The sequence below is a fragment of the Salvelinus sp. IW2-2015 genome, unplaced genomic scaffold (assembly GCF_002910315.2).
Source record: "Salvelinus sp. IW2-2015 unplaced genomic scaffold, ASM291031v2 Un_scaffold2778, whole genome shotgun sequence".
NCBI lineage: Eukaryota > Metazoa > Chordata > Actinopteri > Salmoniformes > Salmonidae > Salvelinus > Salvelinus sp. IW2-2015.
The window spans coordinates 1-18649 of record NW_019944080.1 but is presented as its reverse complement, the minus strand read 5'-3'; the positions used below and the strand labels follow the sequence as shown (position 1 = coordinate 18649).

The following is an 18649-nucleotide window of genomic DNA, read 5'->3' as shown; positions in this document are numbered from 1 at the left end:
TGAGATACATACCCTCCATCAAATATTTTGACTCTCCGTGGCTCTAGTTTGGATGAGGAAGAATCCTTGTCTGATTCACTGCTCACCTGAGTCTCAGGTTTCACTTTGCTGTTATTCTCAGCTGTTAGARACTTATGATGCTTTAGGACCTAGGGAGTAAGTTGATTTGAGAAAATAGCTAAGCACAAGAAAAGATCATGTGATAACAAGGCTCCTTCACAAATTTCCATCATAAAAAAATGGCTCAAATTGATTGGATTAAGGACTAGAACATTTAACACTGATAATACAAATACAAAATAAATGTGCAAAATGGTTGTAACCTTAGGCATGACGTCTTTCAGCTTGCTTGAATAGGCCAAGATGTCTGATTTCATACTTGTCGTTATGGCCTCTGTGTAGTGTATTTTCTTTGAGTTCTGCTTGGAGTTGAAGAGAGACATCACCACCTTGGTGGGCAGGCCCAGTGGGTGGGGGTTGTTGGGGCTCACCGCCCAGGTGGAGTAGGCCGAGACCTTCTGGTCCGTCTGGGGGACATGCAGAGGCCTCCTCTTCATCAGGTAACACCAGGTGAAGGTGGTGGCAGTTTTCAGGCTGGGGAAAGACAGGCGGTGGCTGTCTCGTGTGTTGACCACAGATACAGATGAGGCCAGTTTCACCTGTCCGTGGAAAGTAGAGGGTCTAATGGGACACTTGGCAGGGGGCCATTTCTGTTCCTCGCTCTTGTCTTGAGGCTTCAGGCAGGCGTTCGCTGGCACGGCGGAGACGTGACTTCCTGGAGAGGTGGTTAATGCAAAGCTTGGCTGTAATTGAGCAACTACAGTAGATGGTTCATCCTGTTCGGTGCTTTCAGGTGTCATAGTCTTGCGGTTATTAGGAGTCTGGGCGTTCTTTTCATCCTCTGGTTTCTCGTGTTGCAGTGGAGGAGCCACAGTTTCAATGGGACTGTCTGATGATTCAGTGGCGCACACCTGCCGGACTAGCATTAGTTTCCGTTGTCTAGTCACCTCTGCCATGTTGGAGTTCAGGTAGTTGACGGACCTGCCGTCAGTGAGGCATGCAGCACCATGTTCATCCTTTGCTCGCTTCTGATGTTTTTCCATGGCGATGTCCAGGCTATTGGCAGGGGAGAGCATTCTCTTGCTTGAGGCAATGGGCTCCTGTTGTGGACAGAGGGTCACAGCTGCCATTTTCTGGGTGCAGTGTAAGGAGCCCAGGGAGGGAGCTATTTGAGTTTCACCAAAATGGTTCTGGGTATTGGAAACTAAACTGTGTTTTACTTGAAGGCCAGCAGATGCTGGAGGCCTGTCCTTGTTCATATCTGGTACAGTCTTTGTGTCTGTATTTACAACATGAAGGTTGTAGAGGCTGCCTTTACTGGCCACAGAGGGGGAAGGGTGCATCAGCTCATGGGTTATCAGGATCTGTGGCAATTGGGGAGCACCTGGCTGGTTTTGAGAAGGTCGGTTGTTTTGTAGGCCTATAGGCAATATTATCGACTGTGTCTTATTCCCTACAATCTGATGACACGGCTGTGCCACATAGACATTGTGGAGAACATCTGAAGACTTTGACACACTTTGCATCCGGTTGGCAATGGGTATTGTTAAGAYGGGCAAGGTTGTCTGAGTACCTTGTGTGGAAGAGTATGTTATGCTTGATCTCAGAGCAGGACACCGCAGTTGGTACTTGGGCACAAAGCTTTTCTTGTCTTGAGAGTCAGCAGACTTGTTCTGAGCATCTTCTTGGCTGATCACGACATTAACTGCAGATTGCTGTAGATTTTGGCATGTCTGAACCCTTGATGTTAGGTGCCAAGGGTGTGGAAGACCATGAACTTGAGGCAGTTGACTTTGGCTGCCCAGGTTAATGCTTTGCACCATTTTTTCGTTGTTGTGTTGCTGGAGAGTTTTTCCAGAATGCAAAATAAAAGGTTGGGCAATAGGAGGATTGTTGGCAGTCTGTTGCATCTGTTGAGGCCTCTGCTGAGATATAGAGATTACAGTGGGGAGCCTCTGGACAGCGATGGCATGATTGCCGACATGTTGCTGACTCTCCGGCCCAATCTTTAAAGACATCTGGCGAACCAGTGGCCCCCTTCGCCTTTCAATGAGAGGTACATGCGGAGACGAGGAGGTTTGAGCACTCTTTCGCAGTTCCATTGGTGACATTGACCTGTTGGGTGGCAGAGACCTGCTGGGAGACCCACTGCCACAGTCGAAGGACTTGCTGCGATAGTCGCAAGAGATCTCCACTGAGGGTTGAGTGCAACTGATCTGTTCTGAGGCAGCACGTCTCATCATGCCAGGGACCCCTAGGGTGTTGAAGGCTATTGGTAGCCCTTGAAGATCACAGATTTTGTTGACACATTCTCCTCTGGAGGGACTCTCGGACCTTAATGGCTCGTCCCAGTCGAAGGAGGCTGATACGCTGGAACATCTTGAGAGGCTACTGTCCCTGCTGAGGCTTCGAGACAGTGAGGACTCGAAGCTGGATTCTCCAGAGGAGTGCTCCATCTGAGCCAGACGGATTCTCTTCTTCTTGGGTGGAAGCTTCTCTGTGGGTAGCTTGGACAGGCTCTCGCTCCTCTGGGGCCAGTTGAATGTATCTGCAGCCTTTTCCCCTTGCTCAGTGCTATGACCGTTATGCTCCCGATCAGGTTCCTCTGTGACCAGGATTTCAGGAATGTTGTTTTGGCGAACCAGGCGAGACTGCTGGACAGCAGCACAGCTCTCAGCCACTGCTGCTAATGTGCGGTCAACACGGTTTTCCATCCCTCCCTGGTTGGCACATTTAGGTATGGACATCTTTTCATGGTAGCTCTCTAATGAAAGATTGGCTGTAGCATCTGCCTTAGTTTTTCCTGTTCTATGGCCATCTTTGTCCAGGAAATCAACAGGAGAGGCTCTGTCAATAGATTCAGAGATCTCAAATGAATTTGGCCTGCTTAGAGAGTTGGTATGTCTGATAACTGATGTACCGCTGCCTTGCCTCTGTAGGTCGCCTCTTTCTTTACCAGAGGTGTTAACCTGGGTTTCTCTGATCGGTGACAGTCTTGATTCTGTAACTCCTGCTACTAGCTGAATTTGAGGTATTTGCGGTGGGCTGCTTTTAGGCAGTAGATCAACCATGATAGAGTGCTGAGAAAATGTCTGACCTGAACTGGCTGTTGATAGTTGGCAAGAATCAAAACTAACAGAGCATGGGGGATTGGTGTCAGTTGGTGATTGGTCATCATCGTCACCAACACTCTTCATTTTCCTTCTTTTTCTAATTGATTGCTGTTGRTCCATTATGCCTGAAATACCTGTTGTTCTGGGAACTAATGGTTGCTGCATGCCACGCTGAAAAACATCCAGCTCAGTCTCTCTGACAGACATCAGCTTGTTTTTCGGACCATGAAGTTCTGAACAATAGAATTTCTTGTGATTTTCAAAGTTTTCTAGTTTTCGGTATCGGTTACGACAGGTCTCACACTCATACATTGTGCCTTTGCTCTGCTGAGGCTTTCGGTTTGGGTCTTGTGCATGCTCAAAAGACCTGCTCCTTTGCATTGTCACAGTGGACACGCTAGAACCATGGTAACCTTCATCCATGGAACGGACTGAGGAAAGGACCTCACTTGTGGAGAAATGTTCCACTGCTACTTGACGTACAAGGGTACGAGAATGTATTGCTGGATTTGGGGTACAGGGAGCAGATGAAAACACATCATCGTTTAAGGAACTCATTTTTTCATCAAAAGACTGGCAGATCCGTAGTATGTGGGGTTGTTGGGTAACGTTTGGTGGGAGACCCGAGTGCCCTGGAGTTGTGGGCATAGAATTACTTCTTGTTATTGGTAAACAGTCCATCGGTGGATACTGATTAGGTACAGACAATAGCAATACTTGCTTAGAGTTTTCTGTGGGGGTGAATGGGGACTTGGGTATGTCTGAGCTGGAACTTGACCTTCTCGCCATTGGTTTAAGGTCAAACTGAAAAGAGTCTTTAAATATATACGATTTGGGAGAGTCTATGCTACCTCTCCTGGAAAGAGAAGTCCTTCTTGGTTTGACACTGTCCAGCTGTTTGTCGTCAACCACTGCCTCATTGTCTGATATTAACTTTGAGATCCGCTCCTCGAGAGAGAGTGCTTTTGTTACTAATGGTGGACGCATTTGTCCTTGCACAACACGTGGCTTCTCCACCGAAGCCACATTCATAACAGTGGCAACCACTGCAGGGAGATTAGGAAGTGCATTTTTGGTGACATCCATGTCTGTTGGTGGGGTGAGCTTTACAAAGGGACTCGGGGGACTCATGGCCTGGTCTGCGCTTTCAGAACGTGAGAAATACCCAGAGTCTGTGCTGCCTAAACTGCGGGGACTAAGCAGACACTTGCCCTGCTGCTGCTGAGAAAAGTCTGTGGCCTGCTGCCTTTGAAGCTGACCATGTCCGCCTCCTGGTGGGGACCTACACTGTTGATCCTCATCCTCACTTCCTGCATCCTGTAGGGGGCTTGTGCAATCCACCTCTTTCAAGGACGACAGGACGGTGATGCTGGATCTTAGATGTGCCGTTTGGAAGTCCCTTTGCCTTTGGGCAGTAGCCTGCTCAGGGGTAGAGTCTGCGACTCTTGGACTGTCCGCCCGCTGAGGCGAGACATTAACAGGATAGACGACTACTTTCGGGAGGCCAGCTGTCCCTTTGGACTCGTAGCTCCTCTGACTCGTCGTTGGTTTAAGCGTTTCGAAAACAGCCGATAGGTCCCCTGCATCCCCATGGTTGCCTTGTGTTGTGCCTGCACTCTGCAAACTGCTCTCAGAGAATGCTGCAACACTGCTTTGTGAYGAGTCAGGGTCCAGGTCCGCTGTRCTACTTTCTTCGTCACTGTCCCCGCTTTCCTCTACATCTGAATGTGTTCCGGGTGCTTTGTCAGACTCCACGGAGAGGGACCCACTTCCAGAGTCGGAACGTGCCACAAGCCCCAGTTTTATTGCGTGAGCATGGGATTTCTTATGCTTGTACAGATTGCTCTTGGTCTTGAATGAGAAGCCACATGTAACACATGGGTAGGGACGTTCTCCTGTGTGGGACCTGATGTGCTTGAGGAGCACACTAGGCTTTGCACATGCCCGACTGCAGTATTCACACACATACTTCCCCTGCTTCTTAGGCTTCTGGTGCTTTGGGGAGATGCTACACATCTGTTCAAGACCAAAGTTCACAACTGTGGCCATATGGACTGGGTTGTAACCAGGTGTAACAGGGACTTGAATGGTACTGGGGACACTGGCAGATAAGGACTGGCATGTGTGGACCACCGGTGGCTGGCTCTTGGGTAAGGAATTGGAGMCAGATGGAACAGGTGCATGAGTATGGGCAGCGGAGGGCCCAGTACTGAAGCTCATTTGTAGAACAGGCTTTTCCCGGTTGCTGAAATACTGTGTAGCATGCTGTGAATTCTGCAAGGGAGTAGCCTGGGTCGAGGCCTGCACGGTGGTGTAGCTCTCTTGTTTATTTACAAAGTAAGTTTGCATATGGCCAGGCTGAGTTTGGAGTCCAAAATGTACAGCTGGCATAGCATTCAATTCACTAATAAACTGGGCAGAAAGAGTTTGACTTGGTTTTCCAACAGATGTGACTGGAAAATGTGTGTTTCTTTCTGCCAAGGAGCTGAAGTCCGGTTCCATAGCCTTGAGCAAGACCTCAAGTGGAGCACTGCTGTGGTAAGCAGATTCACCTTCACATCCAGTTGCGCCGCTCTTACGGTCCTTGAGCTGCTCAGATTCCCCAACACCAGAGGCAGACCCCTCTTTACCACTGACCGGATCAAGAGACTGTGRCTTTGAGGAAGACACTTCCCTCTGCTTCAGCCTATCACTGTCAATGGATGATGTCACTTCCTCAGAGGATTCAGCAACAGGCTGAAGGTACTCCGTATCTCTGTTCCGGCTTGGTGAGCTGGCAGGGTTTCGAGAGGGGCTGTCGGGATTGGAGCAGGAGTTCGCAGCCTCCTTGGACGAGGTACGTTGGAGTGTTGCCACAAAGGTCTTGGACTGCAAGGGCTTCTTCACAGGAGATTTGGGTATTTTCTTCAGCTGGTTCTCTGTCACTACCTTTTTCCTCTTCAGTCCCTTTATGTTATCTGCACTTGTTCGACCACACTCATTGATCCCTGTGAAGCAAACAAAAAAGATAAATTAACATTCATGTTGAAATAATATTAAAACCTTACGATAAAGTTTATAGTTTCTGCAAAAATAAAAAATATTCCCATATGCTATGAGGATCTTCACTGAGAATAGACATGATTCACTGCATTGAGATTCACCAACCAGATATAAATCTGGTTTTGGTCTGTGTTAGAAGAAATCACCCTGCCAACTGTGCTACCAAGCATCCGTTTCTTGATCAATTGGAAGTGAAAGTTAGTTACGTCCTCAATGTATAGAATTCCTCTCACATTTTTCTGACAGTTTCATCCAAATAATGTTGTGTCGCAGGCATATTCCTAGTTTATTTTTTATCCTGCACAAACTATTCAGAACATGGTAATAAATGAGGGTATTTCACAAAATAAAACACAAATCATCATCACAGCAACGATTACATAACCAGTTGCATTAAGTATCCGACTTTCTACCAGAAAGATACATGTCTGTACTCTACCTGGTCCATCCGTGTTTTTAAGGCTAGCAGCAAATCACTGTCTGTCGGTCATTCAGTAAAACCTCTTATCCTCAACACCAACTCTAGCCAAGCTTTACCGCTCGCTGCCTTTTGTCTCTAACAGCTCCACAGATGAGGCTTTGTGCTAGCTGTGTGTCTGCAGGACTCTGGAAGCTCTCCTCAGCCACGCTGAGCTGTGTGTCTGCAGGACTCTGGAAGCTCTCCTCAGCCCCGCTAGCTGTGTGTCTGCAGGCTCTGGAAGCTCTCCTCAGCCGCTCTAGCTGTGTGTCTGCAGGCTCTGGAAGCTCTCCTCAGCCGCCTAGCTGTGTGTCTGCAGGACTCTGGAAGCTCTCCTCAGCCGCCTAGCTGTGTGTCTGCAGGACTCTGGAAGCTCTCCTCAGCCGCGCTAGCTGTGTGTCTGCAGGACTCTGGAAGCTCTCCTCAGCCGCGCTAGCTGTGTGTCTGCAGGACTCTGGAAGCTCTCCTCAGCCGCGCTGCTGTGTGTCTGCAGGACTCTGGAAGCTCTCCTCAGCTGCTCTGCTGTGTGTCTGCAGGACTCTGGAAGCTCTCCTCAGCCGCGCTAGCTGTGTGTCTCTAGCCACTGAGGCCCACGCATCAATACAGTATGTTTAAAACCCACCCTTTCCTCCCACCCTCTGCCTTTCTTTCTCGCTCTCTCTTCCCCTCTTCGTCTTTCCCACTCTTTTTCAAAACATCCCTTACCATTTTTCCCTTTCATTATGATGCGGTGGATTAGTTGAGGATAGATGAATAAAAGCATACCGATCTCCAATATTTACCTTAATGCAATGGTAATGTAAATACATGACATATGCATACATGGCCATGTACTGTTATAATCTCCCCCCGGCACAGCCAGAAGAGGACTGGCCACCCCTCAGAGCCTGGTTCCTCTCTAGGTTTCTTTCTAGGTTCCTGCCTTTCTAGGGAGTTTTTCCCAGCCACCGTGCTTCTACACCTGCATTGCTTGCTGTTTGGGGTTTTAGGCTGGGTTTATGTACAGCACTTTGTGACATCAGCTGATGTAAGAAGGGCTTTATAAATACATTTGATTGAGATTTGATTGATACATTAAATAGGTAGTGCATGTGTGTTGTTATAGTACGCAGATGTAGTCAGTAATGAAGTCAATCCCTCATTGCACTTAGAGAATCAAATGTTACCAGCGCTAATTAGTAGCATGTCATATGAATACATAACATCCAATACAGTCAGGGAAACAACAGGTGTATTTCATTACTACGTTACCACATAACTCAGTCAAATTGCTGTCAGTCTGTTACCCAACAAAATAATCTACTGTTCAAACCGGACACACCCATTGAGGGCTGTCCCAGAACCTCTAAACCTGGCCTTGTGACATACGGTGACCCCGGCATGATTTGATGGCTTTAAGAAAGGTATTTCCCCCATTACCCACAAATGACGTCAAGGTTCCTATTAGTCCCTGACATCCTGATATATATTGGCCCTAAGTTACATTTGGTCTTATAAATTAATGAGCTTATAAATCACTTATCTGCACTTGTGATAAATGTGCTTTATTATCACCCATGTTTTAGCTGAAATGAACTWTACTGGAATGTCACTGGGAATACAATATTAGTCATATATATTATTATCGTCTGCTAAATGACTTAAATGTAAATGTAAATATAGATATCTCCTAATATACAATAACAGAACGGCTGGGAGTTAGAATGSAAGGGGGAAAATGACTGAAAGTCAAGAAAGAACAGTGGCCATTCACAAAATTAAGAAAAGGCGTGTCATAGCGTCCTAGTATAGCAACACATATTGAGTAAAGCTGCTTTTAACAGTGCCTTTCYAGGGGGGGKGGGATTAACCTGTGATTGACAGGCCAGGTGACATCATCAGCTGGTGTATTTGGAGAGGGGATTTAGGTATTCTATATATTGTTAGTTCCGAATCCTCTCTCTTCAACACATAACCCCAACCAACCTCATTCAAAAGGGAGAAACAGTCAGAGCAAGCTTATAGCTTACACAGTCTATAAATAAAAGTTGGGCGTTTCTGAGATTCATGTGAGATGAGGTAAGGAGTGGTTCATCCTAGTTCTCAGGGTATTGTTGAATCAGGTAAGCTGAGGGCTGGGTTCAGAGCTAACCCTGTCCGCCATCGCATCATGTCCTTTACAAGAAGTGTTACATCACAGAACACTTCATTAGCAGGTCAGAAAATAGCTCTCTCACAAGGGGCCATTTCCAGCACTGAAAAAGCAGTGCCTTCTGATCTATGGTAAAAACCTGAAAGACTAGGCTTTTCTACAAGTGTATCCTATACAGCACCCTATTCCCTATATCGTGCACTACTTTCAACCAGATCCCTATAGGCCCTGGTCAAAAGTAGTGCACTAAAAAAGGGAAWAGGGTGCCATGTGGCATACATCCTGTGTAAGGGGATCAGGGGGATTTAATGGGATAGAGGAAATACCGGAAACCCTCCAAATCTAGTAATCTCCTTGGCATACTCACACTGAGCTTCCTAGCTAAGGAGCACAGCCTTACAGACTTCAAGGCAGGCAGGAGAACATATTTAGACTATGGTTAATGTCCCAAATAGCACACTATTCCCTAAATAGCGCACTACTTTTGACCAGAGTCCCATTGGTCCTGGTGGTCAAAAGTAGTACACTACATAGGGCATAGGGTGTCATTTGGGGACATTGGGGATGCACCCTATATCCACTAGTTCAAAGAAACTGGACCATAGGACAATCTGACCAGTACATCTCTCTGTTTGTCTACCGTTTGCAAAATCCACCCAAGTAAAATGCCTTTGCATTAGTCCGCCTCATGACTACTGTGATTGACCAATTAAAACGTTCGTTGCATTCATAATACAGAAAACGCTGAATTGACTGACGTCGGGTACATACAGTGCATTGGGAAAGTATACAGACCCCATGACTTTTTTCACATTTTGTTACGTTACAGCTTTATTCTAAAATGGATTAAATAAATAAAACATTCCTAATCAATCTACACAGAATATCCCATAATGACAAAGCGATAAGGTTTTTTGTAATTTTTGCAAATGTATAAAAAAACWAAAACAGAAATACCTTATTTACACAATTATTCAGACCCTTTGCTATGAGACTCGAAATTGAGCTCAGGCGCATCCTGTTTCCATTGATCATCCTTGAGATGTTTCTACAACTTGATTGGAATCCACCTGTGGTAAATTTAATTGATTGAACATAATTTGGAAAGGCACACACCTGTCTATATAAGGTCCCACAGTTGACAGCACATGTCAGAGCAAACACCAAGCCATGAGGTCGAAGGAATTGTCMGTAGAGCTCCGAGATAGGATTGTGTCGAGGCACAGATTTGGGGAAGGGTACCAAAAAAAATCTGTAGCATTGAAGATCCCCAAGAACACAGTGTCCTCCAAGTTTGGAACCACCAAGAGCTGGCCACCCGGCCAAACAGAGGGAGGTGACCAAGAACCTGATGGTAAATTTGACAGAGCTCCATAGTTCCTCTGTGGCGATAGGAGAATCTTCCAGAAGGGCAACCATCTCTGCAGCACTCCACCAATCAGGCCTTTACAGTAGAGTGGCCAGACAGAGGCCATTCTTCAGTAAAAGGCACATGACAGCCCGTTTGGAGTTTGCCCAAAGGCACCTAAAGGACCCTCAAACCATGAGAAACAAGATTCTATGGCCTGAATGCCAAGCGTCACATCTGGAGGAAACCTGGCACCATCCCTATGGTGAAGCATGGTGGTGGCAGCATCATTCTGTGGGGATGTTTTTCAGCGGCAGCAACTGGGAGACTAGTCAGGCTCGAGGGACAGGTGAATGGAGCAAAGTACAGAGAGATCCTTGATGAAAACCTGCTCCAGGGCTCTCAAGACCTCAGACTGGGGCGACGGTTCACCTTCCAACAGGACAAGAACCCTAAGCACACAGCCAAGACAACACAGGAGTGACTTCAGGACAAGTCTCTGAATGTCCTTGAGTGGTCCAGCCAGAGCCCGGACTTGAACCCGATCTAACAACTCTGGATCGAAATAGCTGAGCAGCAACGCTCCCCATCCAACCTGACAGAGCTTRAGAGGATCTGCAGAGAAGAATGGGAGAAACTCCCCAAATACAGGTGTGCCAAGMTTGTACCGTCATACCCAAGAAGACTTGAGGCTGTAATCGCTGCCAAAGGTGCTTCAACAAAGTACCGAGTAAAAGGGTCTGAATACTTATGTAAATGTGATATTTCTGTAAAAAAAATGTTTTTTTATAGATTTTCAAACATGTCTGAAGACCTGTTTTCGCTTTGTCATTATGGGGTATTGTGTGTAGATTGATGAGGATACTTTAAAAAAAAAATCCATTTTAGAATAAGGCTGTAACGTAACAAAATGTGGAAAAGGGGAAGGGGTCTGAATACTTTCTGAATGCACTGTATGTTCGGTACATTGATGTGCTGCGTGTCATTATAGGCTGCTGGTATATCACATGTATTTCAGTGCTCTGTATACTACCTGTATTTGAGGCTACTGTAATTTCAACTATGTATTCCCTTAGGCTGCTGTATGATCACAATGATATTTTAGGCACTGTATATGCACCTGTTTTTAGGCTACTGTTAATTTCACATGTATTTAGGCTTTGCTGTATACATGTATTTAGGCTGCTGTTATTTCACATGTATTTAGGCTACTGTAATTTCACATGTATTTAGGCTACTGTGTCTACATGTATTTAGGCTGCTGTAATATCAATTTTTTAGGGTACTGTATATCAACATGTATTTAGGCTGGACTTAGGCTCCCTCAAGTATAGTTTAACGATGAGAGGACAAAAGATCTTCTGATAAACCCAAGCCTTTTACGTTGGTTTAGACAACGTCTGAAATTTCCACCCTAATCCCTATGTAGGTGGCATCTCCTTTTTTACTAGGGCCCACAGGGTCCCTATTCCCTATGTAGTGCACTCCTTTTTACTAGGGCCCACAGGGTCCCTATTCCCTATGTAGTGCACTCCTTTTTACCAGGACCAATAGGATAGTGACTGCTTGAGGAAACGCAGATGGAAAACATCCAGGCAGTTTCTCCATTATGTATGAAATGACTGGACTCATTGGACTCATTGGACTCATTGGACTCATTGTGCGCAATGACTGGACTGGACTCATTGTGCGCAGACACACCGCACAAAGGACAAATACTTTGTCCTATTAAGAAGTTAAAAAAAGACACTTCCGGTGTTTTCCCACAGAACACCGGCAATTGAAGTGGTACGTAAAAATGGCGCAGTAAGTTCTTTATAAAACACGGAGTTACTGTGAGTGGTATGTAAAACTGGCACAGTACGTTCTTCATAAAACACGAAGTTACTGTGAGTACAAGAGGAAAATAAATCCCTCTCACATACACTTAGTCTGTTCAAAGTGAAAGCATTCCATTAATAACCTTTGAACGCTACTCAATGATAAGCATATTAAAAAAAATATATATATAACTTTTTCTCCACAATTTCATATCCAATTGGTAGTTACAGTCTTGTCCCATCGCTGCAACTCCCGTACGGACTCAGGAGAGGCGAAGGTCGAGAGCCATGCGTCCTCCGAAACACGACCCTGCCAAGCCGCACTGCTTCTTGACACAATGCTCACTTAACCCGGAAGCCAGCCTCACCGATGTGTCGGAGGAAACACCATACAGCTGGCGACCGTGTCGACGTGCACTGCGCCCGGCCCGCCACAGGAGTCGCTAGAGCGTGATGGGACGAGGACATCCCGGCCGGCCAAACCCTCCCTTAACCCGGAAGACCCTCACGGGTCAAACCCGGTTCTGTAGTGACGCCTCAAGCACTGCAATGCAGTGTCTAAGACCGCTGAGCCACTTGGGAGGCCCATTGATAAGGAATATTACCTTTCTGTGCACTGGCTTTGGGATCTTTCAGTTCTTTCTGTGCTTCTTCGATTTTATCTGCAACACAAAAAAAAAGAGAACCGTTGGTTTCCAGCACAGAGAAACAAATCATAGTAACACAAGGCAAATTACCCAGAGGCAGTGTAGAAAGTAACTATTGATACTGAGGATGCTTCCCACACTGGTGTTGTTTGTGTTCTGCTGAAGAACCAGACATTGTTCCATGGCAAATGGAGGACAACGGAGAAATCCATCATTAATGAGGCACAGCACTTAGGGCTAAGACACATCCCAAACGGCACCCTATTCCCTACATAGTGCATCACTTTTGACCTATAGGACCTGGTCAAAAATAGTGCACTACAGAGGGAATAGGGTGGTATTTGCTACACATACAGTGTTGAGAAAAAAATCAATTCCACAGCATATGAATGATAAATGCTAGAGGGCAAACAAATTAATGCTGTGTGCTAATTTAACTCTAATTATCGTTAAGATGGGCTTCGAAGGCGATCTACAGGTAACTGCCCCCCCCCCCCCCAAATTCTTTTTTAACACCAACATAAACGGTCTTAATAGGGCATTGGGCCAGTACGGGTCGCCAGAACAGCTTCAACGAGCCTTGGAATAGATTCTACAAGTGTCTGGAACTCTGTTGGAGGGATGTGACACCATTCTTCCACGAGACATTCCATCATTGGTGGTGTTTTGGTTGATGGAAAACGCTGTCTCGGGCGCCGTTCCCAGAACCTCCCACATGTGTTCAGTTGGGTTCAAATCAAATCAAATTGTATTTGTCACATACACATGGTTAGCAGATGTTAATGCGAGTGTAGCGAAATGCTTGTGCTTCTAGTTCCGACAATGCAGTAATAACCAACRAGTAATCTAACCTAACAATTCCACAACTACTACCTTATACACACAAGTGTAAAGGGATAAAGATCTAGTGGCTGTGACATACACACAAGTGATAAGCAGCAGATCTTGATGAGATGTCATGTTAAGTAATTGGAGCACCCTGTCGTGGTGCAGAAAACACAGCGTCAGGATCGCACAATGATTTTCAAGAAGTTTAACCAACTTGTGGTGCTGGAGGATGGCTGAAGTTCAGGAACAAACAACAATAGCTATTAGTAGACTATAGTCTAATAGATCTACGACTACGTGATACAGCTATTAGTAGGCTACAGTCTAATAGACCTACGACTACATTGTATAGCTATTTGTAGGGTATAGCCTAATGGCCATTTGATTAATTGTTCAGCAGTCTTATGGCTTGGGGGTAGAAGCTGTTAAGGAACCCTTTGGACCTAGACTTGGCGCTCCGGTACCACTTGCCGTGAGGTAGCAGAGAGAACAGTCTATGACTTGGGTGACTGGAGTCTGACAATGTTTTGGGGTACTTCCTCTGACACCCCCTAGAATATAGGTCCTGGATGACAGGACACTTGGCCCCAGTGATGTACTTGGCTGTACGCACTGCCCTTTGTAGCGCCTTGCGGTCAGATGCCGAGCAGTTGCCATACTAGGCGGTGATGCAACCGGTGATTTCAGAAGCAAAGTGGGCGGACAAAAAAACACAGGCTACATTGTCCCACCCCCTAATCTGATGGTGGGGGGGTTGATGTCTAGTCTCCCTTATGGCTCTGATCAGGTGCTAGCGCATGCACACACACGCGCACACACGCGCACGCGCACACGCACACACACACACACACACCAGCTCAGACAGACCCAGCGCAGATCCATCAGCAGCAGGTTTAAATGTAAATAAATGTGTTTGAGTACAATCACACTAAATCGTTTCAAACTAAAACATTCCGTTCCTGTATCATATTGGAGCCTATGTATCAAAACGTCTTGAGAGGGAAAGATGAGCATATTTAACGCACAGAAACAAACAGGTACTCAGAACAACGCGACACACACACACACACACACACACACCCAAAACCAGAACGCGACACAACACACATACCAGACAGCGACACACCCACACACACATACACCACACAACACCAGAACAGCGACACAACACACACCAGACAGCGACACATCACACAACACGACCACACACACCAGAACAGCGACCACACACACTAACAACACACACACCAGACTCAGCGACACACACACACACACACCAGAAACAGCGACACATAAAACACACAGCACACACCGAACAGCGACACACACAACACACACAACACAGCACACCACACACAATCACACACCACTATTCTAAAAAACAAACAGCCCAAACACAGCCTGAAGGATGGACTGGATGGTACCTACTGGCCGATTAGAGGGGAGAAAGAAAATGTGTGGTTGAAAAAAAGTTGTTTGTTACTGGTGAAGAGCCGGGGAGGTCAGTAACACATATGTCACTGCTTGAGTATTTCCAGTCACACCCGTCTGTGCTCTCTCTCTCTGTGTCTCTCTCTCTCAATCTGTGTCTCTCCCTCTCTGATGTTCTCTCTCTCTGATGTAGCTCTCTCTCCTCTGTGTGTCTCTCTTCCTTCAATTGTGTGTCTCAATACTCTCTCGCTTCTCTCTGTGTGTAGAGGGTCCTCCTCTCTCTCCTCTCTCCTTCTCAATCTGTGGTTGCTGTGTCTCTCTCTCTCATCACTTGATATAGCTGAATACTCTCTCTCTCCTCTGCCTCCCTCTCTTCTCTCTCTCTGCCTCCCTCCTCTCATCTCTCTCTGTGTGCCTCGCCTCTCTCTCTGTTGTGCCTCCCTCTCTCTCTCTCTGTGCCTCATCCCCTCTGGGTCTCTCCTCGTGCCTCCTTCTTACTCTCCTCTCGTGCCTGCCCCTTCTTCTATCTGTGCTCTCCCTCCTCCTCTCTCTGTTCTTCTCTCCCTATCTCTCCATCCTGTGCTTCTCTCCCTCTCCCCTTCACTCTCCTTGCCCTCTCTCCATCCTCTCTCTCTCTCTGCATCCTCTCTCTCTCTCTCTGCCTCCCTCTCTCTCTCTCTCTGCCTTTCCCCTCTCATCTCATCTCTGCTCCTCTCACTCTCTCTCATCTGCTCCTCCCCTCTACCATCTCATCCTCTCTCTCTCTCTCTGCTCCCTCTCTCTCTCTTCTCTGCCTCCTCTCTCTCTCTCTCTGCCTCCTCTCTCTCTCTTCTTCTCTGCTCCTCTTCTCCTCTCTCTCTCTGCCTCCCTCCTCCTCTCATCTCTCTCTCTGCCTCCCTCTCTCTCTCTCTCTTCTCTGCCCCACCTCTCTCTGGCCCTCTCTCTCTGCCACACCCCTCCTACTCTAGCTCTTCTAGCTCTCCTTGCCCACGTCACCCCTCTCTCTTCTCTCTCTTGCCTTCCCCTCTCTCTCTCTCTGCCTCCTCTCTCTTCCCTTCTCTCCTGCTCCCTCTCTCTCATCTCTCTCCCTCGACTCACACTCACTCTCTCCTCTCCTCCTCTCTGCCTCCCTCTCTCTCTCTCTCTTCTCTGCCTTCCCTCTTCTCTCTCTCATCTGCCTCCTCTCTTCATCCTCTACCTCTCTGCCATCTCCTCTCATCTCTATCTCTCTGCCTCCCTCTCTGCTCTCTCCTCCGACTCTCTCTCTCTCTGCCTCCCTCTCTCTCTGCCTTATACCACTCTCTTCTGCCTCCGCTCTCTCTCTGCCATTCCATCTCTCTCTGCCTCCCTCTCTCTCTGCCTCCCCCTCTCTCTCCTGCCTTCCCTTCTCTCTCTGCCTCCTCTCCTTCATCCTCTGGCCATACCCTCCTCTCCTCTGCCTAACATCCTCTCGTCTCTGCCCTCTCATCCCTCCTCTCTCTGCCCATTCTATCCCTCTCTCTCTGCCTCCCTCTCATCTCTGCCTCCCTCTCTCTATGCCTCCCCTCTCTCTGCCTCCTTCTCTGGCAACATGCGCCGCAGATGTATATACGCCCGCGCCCCTTACCCCAGCGCTAGTTCTGGCTGCCTGACGGGAGGAACACAAAGAATCTGCCCTGCAGAAAACTGCACGCAACCACACATTAGATCACAATCCCCAACTAGGACCCCGTCTCCTGCTCTGCTGAAAAAAAGCATCATAAAGTCCAAGCTGCTCCGCCCAGTCTAAGAGCACCATCAGCTCTGAATCACGGAGAGGCAGGGAGGGCCAGGCCATGTTGCATCCCAAATGGTACCTATTCCCTACATAGTTACACCAAAATTACTTTTCAACCAGCAGCACATGACCAGCTCCTATATGGCCCCCTGGTCAAAAGTAGTGCACTATATAAGGGAATAGGGTGCTAGCGCTGTTTGTTTTCTTTTATTACATCAGTGTGTTGTTAGTTAAACCAAGGCTACAGGGCAAGGATTTGCAGAAGACCTTTTTACCATGTGATGTGTGACATGGTCAGGGTGCCTAAGGGTTTCCACGAGGAGGGGCGACTAAAGGGTTTCACGAGGGAGGGCGACTAAGGGGTTTCACGAGGGAAAAGGGGCTGACTAAGGGTTTTCACGAGGGAGGGGGCGACTAAGGGTTTCACGAGGGAGGGGCCGACTAAGGGTTTTCACGAGGGATGGGGTGACTAAGGGTTCTTCACCGAGGAGCGCACGGCGACTAAGGGTTTCACGACGGGAGGGTGTGGACTAAGGGTTTCACGAGGGAGGGGCGACTAAGGGTTTCAGCGAGGGAGGGGCGACTAAGGGTTTCACGTAGGGAGGGGTTGTATCTAAGGGTTAATCACGAGCGGGGAGGGGCGACTAAGGGTGTTCACGAGGCGCAGGGGCGACTAGGGTTTACACAGAGGGAGGGGCGACTAAGGGTTTCAACCGAGCGGAGGGGCGTACTAAGGGTTTATCACGAGGGAGGGGCGACTAAGGGTTTCAACGAGGGAGACATTTATCATTCACATTTTCTTACAATTTTTTTTGATTGTTCAGTCGATCCTCCTGGGGCAGAACATCACAAGTTTCATAAAACATCATAAGAACTAAATAAAAAAAACGCTGAATGTATACTGTGCAAAAACAGATGAATGCAATCTGACCACGTGGTCCGGCCCCAATGGCGAACCTATTCCCATACGGGCTCTGGTCCAAAAGTGTGCACTAATATATGGATATACGGGTAGCTCATCTTGGCACACACATTGGTGCGTGACTGGAAATGTAAAGGGAGGTTCCAACACTTGTTTTATAGTGGTACTTGGATTCAAGGGTGTGAGTGTGTGATGGATGGCTGTAGAGGCGTGTGATGGACTGGCTGTCAGAGGTGTGTGATGGATTGGATGGCTTGTAGAGGCTGGATGGATGGCTGGTGAGGCCTGTGATGGATTTGGCTTGTAGAAGGTGTGTGATGATGGCTCGTAGAAGGCGTGTGATGGTATGCCGTGTATGCGGCGTGTGCATGCGATGGCTTGTCCAGTAGAAGGTTGTCGATGTCAACTGGACGCTATTGCACCCTCTCACCGGCACTCTCGCTCCTCCACTACAGCATAGATGGAGTCTCCCCCGCTGGTGTGCCCATTATCTCTCAGGCACTCCCGATCTTCCGCTTCTTCTCCTGTCGCGACTCGGCTTCCGCTCACTTCTCTCTCTATCTGCCCCGTATCTCTCTCTCCAGCTCCGTTGAACTCCGCTCTCTACTCCGTACTCACGCTACCACAATCTAGCGCGTATCTCATGCCTCACTCTCGATGCTAAATGAAGACTTAAAATCTATATCCGCTCGCCCTGTAGAGGGGTGTGATATGCTTGGGCGTGTATGAGGGATGTGTGATGGATGGCTGTGAGGCCAGAGGGAAGCGGGAGATGGGCCATCTGGGTTGAATGGATGGGCTTGTAGCGGGGGCTGCCTGACTGCCCTGTGATCGGACTGGGCTATGTAAGGAGGCCGTGGTTGATAGGAATGGTGCGCTGTAAAGAGGTGTTCGTGATTGGTCATGGCGGTGGTCTTGTGAGGATGTGTAGAATGGTGATGGATGGGGGGTGGGCTCGTGCTGTATTGTAGAGGGGTTGTGTAGTGTGTGTGGATGGGGATTGGATTGTGCTGCCCGTTTAAGGAGGTGGTGTGATGGAAAAAAATTGGGGGCATCTGTTTGTAGAGGTGTGTGTAGTGTGAATATGGAAGAAT

The 18649-nt window shown here is 47.6% G+C and overlaps 1 protein-coding gene across 1 annotated transcript in view; it reads right to left on the bottom strand.

Annotated features, from left to right (window-relative positions):
• LOC112074728 (zinc finger protein 40-like) overlaps window positions 1-12633 on the bottom strand; it is a gene marked incomplete at its 5' end in the record, with an annotated part of 35645 nt that extends 23012 nt beyond the window's left edge. The window contains 3 exons of the mRNA XM_024141840.2: window positions 13-149; window positions 324-6160; window positions 12577-12633. Of these exons, the coding sequence (XP_023997608.1) occupies window positions 13-149; window positions 324-6160; window positions 12577-12633 (6031 nt within the window). The remainder of the gene's footprint in view (window positions 1-12; window positions 150-323; window positions 6161-12576) is intronic.
• Window positions 12634-18649: the final 6016 nt, after the last annotated feature.